Source organism: Labrus bergylta, chromosome 6, assembly GCF_963930695.1.
Source record: "Labrus bergylta chromosome 6, fLabBer1.1, whole genome shotgun sequence".
In the NCBI taxonomy this organism is placed as follows: domain Eukaryota; kingdom Metazoa; phylum Chordata; class Actinopteri; order Labriformes; family Labridae; genus Labrus; species Labrus bergylta.
In genome coordinates, this window is record NC_089200.1 from 6,691,371 (window position 1) to 6,702,959 (window position 11,589).

The 11,589-nt window shown below is 36.1% G+C and overlaps 1 protein-coding gene across 1 annotated transcript; it reads right to left on the reverse strand.

The window, feature by feature from the left end:
* On the reverse strand, window positions 1-9,117 carry c6h1orf52 (chromosome 6 C1orf52 homolog). The gene is made up of 3 exons (XM_020633758.3): window positions 8,698-9,117; window positions 4,030-4,240; window positions 1-2,754 (listed from the first exon to the last, which is right to left on the reverse strand). Exons 1-3 carry the CDS (start codon window positions 8,989-8,991, stop codon window positions 2,600-2,602), a joined length of 660 nt encoding a protein of 219 aa, XP_020489414.1. The 5' UTR covers window positions 8,992-9,117; the 3' UTR covers window positions 1-2,599.
* Between the last annotated feature and the right edge of the window lie 2,472 nt (window positions 9,118-11,589).

An 11,589-nucleotide genomic window follows, 5' to 3' on the forward strand; every position in this document is an offset into this window, starting at 1 on the left:
TTTCTCAAGAAAAATGCCTTTTATTGCCTAATTGGTTTATGATGAATAATATAACAATAAAAACAAACTATAAAACTGTCAATGTACAACTGTTTACACCGAATGAGCAGAAACAAAAAGGTCCATATAACCGCACAACGTTCCAAACATCATCGTGATACTAAACGTGCGAGTAGTTTCATTTCACACGAGTATAAAGTCCGTTGTAATACGAGCTACACGAGACTGAGTAGAGACAGTCACACTTCCAACATTGAAGATCAAAACAAAGAAGACTTCACACACGCACACACACACACACACACACACACGCACACGGTGCTTTAGACCAGACTGCAAACACAACAGGAGTGTTTTTTTCTCTCGTGTGGATGGAGGGCGACATCTGGTGCCCATAAGGTGGAAAAACAAGCAACTTTTTAAAAATGTAATTTTAACAGATTCAAAGACATTTTTAAAGAAAAAAAACCACAGCATCGTCAGCACACAAACAAACATAGTCATTCCCTCTGTGGTGATTAATTAGATATTTGGTTTTTAACAATACAAACACAAACAACAACACAACGACGACGTCACTGTTATTTTTGCTCAGTTAATAAAATGGCAAATCCAACAAAACCATAATTTACATTAAATGTTTGTTTGTTAACGTCTAGTAGATTTAGTCTTCACTCCAATTAGTTATGACCGTGATTCCCAAAATGGGGCGTGGGACCCCTAGGTGGGGGCCAGGAGGTATGTCAGGACGGGCCCGGCAAGGATTAACAAAAACAAAGCTAACTGTTTTTTTTTTTTTTTACTGCTAGCAATGCATGGTAAGTTTAGCAAGAGGACCTCAAGGTATATTGTAAAGCTGAATATGAATCTCCAGAGGTCACACATGTTACAGTAACACTCCGTTGCTTCCTCTTTGAAAGCCTCTTGTTAGTTTTTTCATTTTGTTGTCACACTGAACTGCTACTCTGCACTTTTTTCTGTCTGTGTTTGAGATCATTTCTAAAAATATAAGACTTTATTAGCAGAGCGAGACTGACAGCGTGTTTAGCGTATGTCCATGTTTGTTGTAAGCGGGCGGCAGCACATGAAATTATTTTCATCTGTCAGAAGGAGGGGGGGGGGGGGGGGGGGTCTCTGTGAACCACTTGGAGTACTGATAACATTTTATAAACTATTCCTCTTTTTGAAAGCAATCAAAGAGGATGAAACAATTCATCTATTTGTGTTCATCTCTCGATTAAATAGATGAAATAAAGACTGAATGAATGAAAAGTCTAATTTCACCTTGCTGTCTTTACGACCAATACCTAAGTCAAACAAAGGTGGTGCCACAGTGGGACTAGGATTGTCATGATACCAGACATTTTGAACTTTGATACTCTTACTGGGATAGAAAAAGACGCCCGACACCTTTTTTAAATACAACATCAAAATAAAAGTGACAGAACACAACGACACAAACTCGCACATTTATGATTTAAATAGTTCTGAAAGGCGTAATGACTAGAAGTAGAGACGGATACAGAAAGGAAATCATCGATTATTACACACTGCTGTTTCAGTGCACTTTGTTTCTTCTTATATTGGTATGTTCAGAAAGTTTCCAGGCTCAACTTGAAAGCGTGTAACTTCAAGCCTAGACCCCCCCCCCTCTAAAATATGATGTAGCGACTAGGTTACATCGTTGTCCCTGTTTTAGTTTGCTTGCAACAGACACTAAATGGTACCTTGTGTGTCGATATCAGCTGCCTGTGTTTTGACAACCTGAGTATGAGAACGGCCTGATTTTTTCTTCTGGATGTGAAGGACTGCAGGTGTAATAAAGAGTAGAGCCTCAAAGACAGCAGGTAGGATGGAGCGGCTAGGACTGGATTCAAACTAAGTCTGGCACCTCTCTGAAACATCACCGCTCTCAATCAGAAATATTTCTTGGATTCACCGCTTTGTTCTTATTTGTTTATTGGTACTTTTTACTCACTCTCTCACTCGGCATGGCCACAGCTCTATCTCGCTTGTGTCACAGCTTTTGGTTGGAGGAGCAATGTTAGCTTTGTTCTTTAATGACTTCAGTACTATTGTGTGTGAGATTAATGGAAGTTGTGTCAAAAAGAAAGTGGTACTAAAAAAAGTTAACACTTTTGGTCAAACCTAAAGCGGACCAATGTGTCACCTGTTTTTTTAATGCCCGGAACATGTTTTAAGTATCTTTATCTAATGGTTTCAAATATCCCTTTGCCCCATGGAAGGGAGCAGGTGAAAAAAGATGGCCAGTACTGTGAGATTACAACCCTGACAGTAAATCCCTGAACTTTCCTCTAACTCTGAAGAATAATCTGCAGGGATTTACCAGAATCCAACTTCTTGAGTCAAAAGTGTTGCCTCTGGGTTTACATGAAGTATACTTTTCTTCACACTTGTGACTCACAGTCCTTCTCTGCTATAATATTACACTACTACAAATAATGTCAACGTCACAGGTAACAATGCCTGCGTGTGGTTGCAGCTTACCAGCTACTTGATCGTTGTGCTCGTATCTGTGAATGCTCTCGTCTGACATGAAATATTTTAAATTAGAAACGGCTCTCTTGATTAAAGGGTCTCACTCAATATTTTGCCTGAGGATCCTTTTCTCCTCCTCTACGAAGTTCTTTTCCGAGGTAGCTTGTCCCATGTCTCTCTTCCTCTTCTCCTTCTGCTGGAAAGTCTCCACGTGGCGCTTCTTTGCAGACAGGTCTCCCTTCTCTGCATCCTCATCTGTGCAGTGTGAGGCATGGTGGTGCGGGGTGGTTGGTATTGGGATTTTGGGGGGGGTGGGGAAGGGTGGTGGAAATGGAAAATAATAACTTTTAGTTTACTCATTGGCAGGTTAGAGGCTTCCACGCTTGCACATGGATGATCAGAGTAGTGTGTGGGCTTTTCTCTTTTCAATGCTGAAAAGCTCCAAAATAATAAAATGCATACAGTACGAGTCAAATGTTTGGACACACCTGAAAACCTGTTTGTTCTGTTTCTTTATGTTCTTATCAGGTGATTATTAAAGTTATCATTTTGTTCAATATGTGGGATGTGTACGCATGTTGTATTATATTTCCTATGATGACGGTAAGAACACATCTGCCTATTTGTGCAGGAAGAAATGCAAGTTCAAACCTTTTTGTGCAACAGACTAACTGAGAGCCGGTACAGGATCCACCCCAATCCCTTAAAATGTTCTATTCTAACATTTCCCCTATTTGCATCAAGTGCAGGAAAGAGGTTGGATCTTATTTGCATAGTTTTTGGAGCTGCCATCTGATATCTAAATTCTGGGAAAAGGTCTCACAGGAAATTAACTTCATTTTTGGTTTGAATATACAAATAAATCCTGTTTTGTTTGTATTAAATCTTTCAGATGAGAGGCCCCCTTTGACAAGTGTCCAGTAAAAACTTCTCAACAAGCTTCTTCTATTCGTGAGAAGATGCATATTGTTTCAGTGGATTAAGTCCAGGCCTCCATCTATTAATCAGAGGTATGGGGACATTTTGTAAAGTCTTTCCAATGTAACGCTTAAGTTCAGTGTTGAAGGGAAACGAAAAGGGTTTTCGGTACGTTGTGGGAACCATTCCTAAACCACCTCCCACATGGCACAGCAGACGTATTAAGCAGGGGGTGCTGCAATGTCGATTGGCGCCCCTCCTGTACCTCTGTGAGTACTTCATGCTCTCTGGGTGTTGTATTTTACAGTCCTGCCTATGTTGTATACTCCCTGTCTGAAATCTGTGATATAGATATGTCCATGTATGATACTGTCTTACAAAATATTTTGATGTCTTGTTTCGATTGTCTTTAAATCCCATGTGATCTGTGATTTGCTCATACAAGTCCCTGCTGTCATGTGTGTTTCTTTGTCCTGTTTGTTCAAAAGATTTATATTAAAAAAAGAAGAAAAACTCCTGAGGTATGACAAAGATGAAAAACTCAATTACCTGGGTTCATGTCCACTTACATATTATCGACCTAAGCACTGAGATCTTACTAACTCTACTAACCTGAGTCAGAGAGTTGCTCCTCTGTGGGTAAGAAGCGGGCGTTGCCTGTGAAAGCCTGTGGTGCATCCTCCCCGTTGTCCTCATACACATTGGACCACTTGATGGCCATGTCCATGCCCGGGGGAGGTCCCTTCTTCTTCTCTGGCTCTGAAGCGTAGCTCGCAGGCGGAGGTACAGCATTTGTCTTCCAGGGCTTGAACTCTCTGGCAGGCTTCAAGAAACACAGAGAGAAGCAGAAAGAGGAGGCGTAAAGTTAAGGATTGGAAAAGCAAGCTGAGGCTGACATCTAAAAGCCTCACTGACATGAGCAGGAAGCATAAAGGCTTCAAGTCCTTCACAATACAAGAAGCAGCAAATATACCGTAGATAGTAACATATTGGCTTTATTAATTACCACACATGATTCATATCAATTCTGCTTACAAAGTGTAAACACCATGACTTTGCTACTCAGGCTATTACTTCAAATACATCACAACCACGTCCAATTCTCCAGCACTTTAATACTCTGACTCTTTACATCCCGCAGCAGCACTTTAACTCCAGAGGTCACTTCATCCTGGTTTGATTTGAACAACATCGCACAGCCACTTCTTTACACTTGTATATAATATGTGTCTCTGTCAACTAATGTACAGTTTATGTTGTTGTTTTGGTCAGTGCTTGTGGTTTGGTTTTTGAGTGATGTGTACCAGACGAACTTGCATTTGTTTCTACACAGAACACGAGTCCTTTGAGGCCGTTGAGTTTTTTTTGTTTTTTTTTTACCATCATCAAAGGAAAAAGTAACCTAACATTTTACTTGACCCACGTATAGAAAACTGAGTGTTCAGAGTGTTTAAGCTTGATAAATGCATGTGATTCAGATTAGGGCTGGGCAATATGGACCAAAACTCATATCTCGATATTGATCAGCTGAATGGCGATACTCGATATATGTCGATATGTATTTTATTAACAGTGAAAACACATGGAAAAATAAACTACCTGTTTGTGAATTTAAAAAGTAATATTATAAAATAAAAATGTTCCTAAATTACAATAAAAGAGAGAGAGAGGAGGAGGAGCAGGGTTAAGAGGGACAGACAGTCAGTCATCATCAGTGAGATGAGAAAAAGGTGACCTGGCACCTCTGTAACGTTATTTTAATGCAACATGAACTATATCCATATTAACGATATCGTCTTACCCTAGATCTTGTTTGAAAATATATCGATATATCTTAAAAACTCAATATATTTCCCAGCCCTAGCGTGAAGTGATTAAAATGCACCACAGTCAAAATAACATAAGACCACAGGCTGGCGACTCCCTCAGAAGCGCTGTTTGTCAACAGGTGAGGCAGGCAACTGCTTGAGGGCCCCCGGGGCCAGAAAAGGGCCCCCAAGGGCTAGTAAAAGGGCCCCCAAGGGCTGACAAACTTAAAACCACAGCAGTAGTTCAAACTGTGTAAATTGTGCAATGACTCCCTAAATAAAGGAGCCCCATCTGACAGCACTCTCTCTGTACAACAGCTCACCTCATTGCGAGCAGAGAACTGTCATCATGATAACATCTGTCTCTCCTTTACTGTAATCTGTTCTGAACATGTTTGAATTTACAAATGATCCCTGCACTCATGTTCACTTCATTTGTCTGTCTACTCGCCGTTGTATTGAATCGTCTCTGCTGATAACATGTCTACACTCATGCACTTTAACCTATAGCAGGGGTGGGCCACATGCGGCCCCCATCAACCCTCAACGTGGCCCTTAGGTCAATTTTTACATATCAATTAATTGGAAACATGAAGAAAACATGACAAATCTGCCATGAAATCATGAAAACCAGAAATATGTCCATAATAATATTAGATCACTGGTATATGTTGAGTTAAATTTGAGACATAATTGACTGTAATCGTTTTATGTATGCTACAATTTGGCCCCCTGGCAGTGAGAATTAAATGAGTGTGGCCCTTGCTGTGAACGAAGTCGCCCGTCCCTGACCTATAGTATCTATAATCTTTCATATTTTAGACGAGTAATGTTAAGTTAAATCCTGGTTGTATATATTCCCATTCTTAGTTTTGATATTTTTTATTGCTTATTTACTTATTATATTGTGGGTTTTTTTGCTCATAGTGTTTTTTTTTGCTAATATTGTGTTTATTTACTCATATTGTGTTTTTTTTGCTCATAGTGTTTTTTTTGCTCATATTGTGTTTATTTACTCATTGTGTTTTTTTTGCTAATATTGTGTTTTTTTTTGCTAATAGTGTTTTTTTGCTCATATTGTGTTTATTTTGCTCATATTGTGTTTATTTTGCTCATATTGTGTTTTTTGGTTGTATTGTGGTTTTTTTTCCTCATATTGTTTTTATTTACTCATATTGTGTTTATTTACTCATATTGTGTTTTTTTTGCTCAGTGTTTTTTTTTGCTTATATTGTGTTTATTTACTCGTATTGTGTTTATTTACTCATATTGTGTATATTGTGTTTATTTACTCGTATTGTGTATATTGTGTTTATTTACTCATATTGTGTTTATTTACTCATATTGTGTATATTGTGTTTATTTACTCGTATTGTGTATATTTACTCATATTGTGTATATTGTGTTTATTTACTCATATTGTGTATATTGTGTTTATTTACTCATATTGTGTTTATTTACTCATATTGTGTTTATTTACTCATATTGTGTATATTGTGTTTATTTACTCATATTGTGTTTATTTACTCATATTGTGTATATTTACTCATATTGTGTATATTGTGTTTATTTACTCATATTGTGTATATTTACTCATATTGTGTTTATTTACTCATATTGTGTATATTGTGTTTATTTACTCATATTGTGTTTATTACTCATTTTGTGTTTATTTACTCATATTGTGTTTGTGTTTATTTACTCATATTGTGTTTATTTACTCATATTGTGTATATTTACTCATATTGTGTTTATTTACTCATATTGTGTATATTGTGTTTATTTACTCATATTGTGTATATTTACTCATATTGTGTATATTTACTCATATTGTGTTTATTTACTCATATTGTGTATATTGTGTTTATTTACTCATATTGTGTATATTTACTCATATTGTGTTTATTTACTCATATTGTGTGTATTGTGTTTATTTACTCATAGTGTTTATTTACTCGTATTGTGTATATTGTGTTTATTTACTCATAGTGTTTATTTGCTCATATTGTGTTTATTTACTCATATTGTGTTTATTTACTCATATTGTGTATATTGTGTTTATTTACTCATATTGTGTTTATTTGCTCATATTGTGTTTATTTACTCATATTGTGTTTGTGTTTATTTACTCATATTGTGTTTATTTACTCATATTGTGTATATTTACTCATATTGTGTTTATTTACTCGTATTGTGTATATTGTGTTTATTTACTCATATTGTGTATATTTACTCATATTGTGTATATTGTGTTTATTTACTCATATTGTGTCTATTTACTCATATTGTGTTTATTTACTCATATTGTGTATATTGTGTTTATTTACTCATATTGTGTATATTTACTCATATTGTGTTTATTTACTCATATTGTGTATATTGTGTTTATTTACTCATATTGTGTTTATTTACTCGTATTGTGTATATTGTGTTTATTTACTCATATTGTGTTTATTTACTCATATTGTGTTTATTTACTCGTATTGTGTATATTGTGTTTATTTACTCATATTGTGTTTATTTACTCATATTGTGTTTATTTACTCATATTGTGTATATTGTGTTTATTTACTCATATTGTGTATATTTACTCATATTGTGTATATTTACTCATATTGTGTTTATTTACTCGTATTGTGTATATTGTGTTTATTTACTCATATTGTGTATATTTACTCATATTGTGTTTATTTACTCATATTGTGTATATTGTGTTTATTTACTCATATTGTGTATATTTACTCATATTGTGTTTATTTACTCATATTGTGTATATTGTGTTTATTTACTCATATTGTGTTTATTTACTCGTATTGTGTATATTGTGTTTATTTACTCATATTGTGTTTATTTACTCATATTGTGTTTATTTACTCATATTGTGTATATTGTGTTTATTTACTCATATTGTGTTTATTTGCTCATATTGTGTTTATTTACTCATATTGTGTATATTTACTCATATTGTGTTTATTTACTCATATTGTGTATATTTACTCATATTGTGTATATTAACTCATATTGTGTGTATTGTGTTTATTTACTCATATTGTGTTTATTTACTCATTGTGTATATTTACTCATATTGTGTTTATTTACTCATATTGTGTATATTGTGTATATTTACTCATATTGTGTTTATTTACTCATATTGTGTATATTGTGTATATTTACTCATATTGTGTTTATTTACTCATATTGTGTATATTGTGTATATTTACTCATATTGTGTTTATTTACTCATATTGTGTTTATTTACTCATATTGTGTGTTTGGATAACCTGCTGCTGTAAACACAAAATTTCCCAGTTTGGGATCAATGAAGTAATTCTATTCTATCTTCTGTGTGGGAGTGAAAACAGCACAATAGTCGTTGGAGGGGCCCATTATCCATGTCTGCCAAGGGCCCCAACAGACTCTACAGTCGCCACTGTACCTCTCTTACGTCACTGTGTACCTATCGTGTGTTTACCTCTTCCGGAGCTTTGACTGTCAGGTTGTCCCAGTCCAGCTCCTTGTTCAGCGGGTTGTAGAGGAAGGCGGGCTTGGACACGGAGCCGAACAGCTCCTCTGGTCTGGGTAAAGGGGCCCCGCTGGCTGCTCGTTTGGTCCCGTGTTTGGAGGACTGAGCTCCGCTTCCCGACGCGTCCGTCCCCGCTTTCTTCCTCCGACTTTCTGCCTCCTCCTCGGAGTCGCTGCTGTCGCTCAAATCATCGTAGCTGGAAAAGAAACCGAGCGAGCCTCCTGTCTTCTTCTCGTCTGTCATTCTGAAGCGTTTATCCTCACCTGCAATTATTTTTAAAACGTTTAGAGTTAAAGCCGAGAACCCAAATGGACAGGTAACTCTAAGCTCTACTCCATTTTGAATAAGCCTCCAAAAAAGTCGTATGACGTGGTAGTGTCGTGACGACTGTCGTAAAGCGGGTTCCATTTAACCCTTGAGTAACCTCAAACAAGCTGCCTGGATTTTTATTTTAGAGTTTGTTGTTAAAGGTGCGACGGAGGATTAGGGCCACGTTAAAAAATAAATAATTTTATTGTCAGAGAATTGAAATGAAAGAATGAAAGGCTATTTTATTGTATTGTTACATCCCTCCTGCAGGGAAATAAAAAAAACTGAAGTCATTCTGGAAAGCCAAAGCAATTATTAATAAGACAATTTACAACACTTTTATACGACAGAGGATTAGGGCCATGTTACATTTTTTTTTCGAGATTAAATTCGTATATTTATATTTATTCTCGTTAATTTTTTAGTTTAATCTCGAAATAAAAAAATAAAAAATAAATCGTACATTATCCGGATTAAAGTCGTAAATCCTCGTAAATTTACGACTTTAATCTCAAAATTAAAATAAATAAAAATAAAAATGTAACATGGCCCTAATCCTCTGTCGTATAAAAGTGTCGTAAATTGTCTTATTAATAATTGTTTTGGCTCCCTTCCCAGAATGACTTAATTTTTTTTATTTCCCTGCAGGAGGGATGTAACAATACAATAAAATAGCCTTTCATTCTTTTATTTCAATTCTCTGACAATAAAATCATAAAATAATCGTTTTTTCCTTATTTCAGATGATAAATAGTTATAATAGTCAGAAAATAATAATTTATAATAATACATAAAATAGCCTTAGCCTTGAGTTTAGTCAATCATAAAGAAAAACACGTTTTTTTTTTGTTTGTTTTTTTACAAAAATACATTTCTTGATTTCGCAAATGAATAAGCGGATCTCAAATGTTGTGAAGTTTATCAAACATAATGACGTAGTATCTCAAACCATTAAAAAAAAAACTTCCAAAAGGATATTTAACATTTAAGATGCATCAATCTCTTGATTTGCCTTTTTCCCCGCACATTGTTGTGTGATAGCCTACATAATAAGAAACAAAGTCAGTATGTTGATACGATTAGTCAATGTGAGGAAGGTTCTCGTATTTAATTGTGAGGCTGTCGTTTTAAATATAGACTCTTCTTTTTAAGTTTTCAAAACGTTTGTTAATATTATGAGATACTACCATGGGATTTTCTATTTAGGGTGCTAACAGCTGCTTGGTGATTGTTAATAGTAGATACAAAATAGGATATTTATTAGGAAGGTGAGATTATGTCCAGTGGGGGAATCAAGTGTTGTAGCAGTAAAAAGACAAGAAGAAGAGCATGCATATGAGTGCAAATGAAATAAGATAGAACCCTAGACTGTAAATATTAGAACAAGAAGAATAATGGGCAGTACATGGTGTGACAACGGTGTCTCTAACTCAGTGTTTTTCAACCTCTTGATGAAAATGGGAGCAATGTTTTGAATGGAGGCACGGAGGAGTATTACTCTACCAGTCACTACATTGCTTGCTCCGGACGCTGAACAATTACATGTAGTCACTAAATAATGTTTTTTTAGGACCTATTAAGTGAAATTGGATAATTCCACAATGGCACACCTGACTTTCTCTCATGGCACGGTAGTGTGCTGTGACACAATGGTTAAAAATAACTGCCACACAAGTTTGCACGATACTTGGTTGTGAGAGGAGTGCAGCCTAAACCGCCTCTTGATGTCACTGTTACAGTTTTAAAGTTTTTCAAGTTGCAAAGGGAAAAAAAGGTTTTCCTGAACCTAACCATGTCTGCTCATTCATCAGCAACGTCATTAACATTTTGTGACCACTAGAGTGCAGTACAGTCACAAAGATGGACGACTAGCTGCCCCCCCCCCCCCAATAAGACAGTAAGGATCTGAAAAACTTTGCATTGTGCAGCATCATCCACTTTTCTTTCATAAAACTTTATGCTTCATTTTCACTGTGCTGCTCAAAATATGCATATCCAGTAAATATTCTCTTTTTTTTTTAAACCAAATAAATGTGTGAGAAGCTCACAACAATTCAAAGATAAAAAACCAAGAACCTTAAGCCCCCTCCCCTCCTGCCACCTCACTCCTGATAATGACGTGCAGTTCAGAGCACCTTAACATTGAAAGTTGGTCTTGTTGTTTTTAGATCAGACAGACTTGGAGGGGCCGATCTTTGCACTCATGCACTCATGCACTCATGCACTCATGCACACGTCACACACCCACTGAAAAGCACCGGACAGACAAGGAAACATAAATCTACAGGATATACTGCATGCACTCTCTTTCTCTCTCTCTCTCTCTCTCTCCCCTCCCCTCCTCCTCCTCTCTCTCCCTCCATGCTCAATAATTACAATGCAGCAGCTTCTAATGAGATGTTTTGCATTTTTAGGTGAACTGGAGGTCAGATCTGGGCAGAGATTTACTGGAAGTCCAGTCCTAACAGATCCTAGAAGTTCAAGTGCAGGAACATATTTGCATGTACTTTTCCTGTACAGTACTTCAGGTGA

Coding starts and splice junctions, on each gene's coding strand:
- c6h1orf52 (XM_020633758.3), bottom strand. CDS start 8,991: ATGACAGACGAGAAGAAGACAGGAGGCTCGCTCGGTTTCTTTTCCAGC. Junction 4,241..8,697: donor CAGTCAAAGCTCCGGAAGAG/GTAAACACACGA, acceptor TGTTTCTTGAAG/CCTGCCAGAGAGTTCAAGCC. Junction 2,755..4,029: donor GGAGCAACTCTCTGACTCAG/GTTAGTAGAGTT, acceptor CACACTGCACAG/ATGAGGATGCAGAGAAGGGA.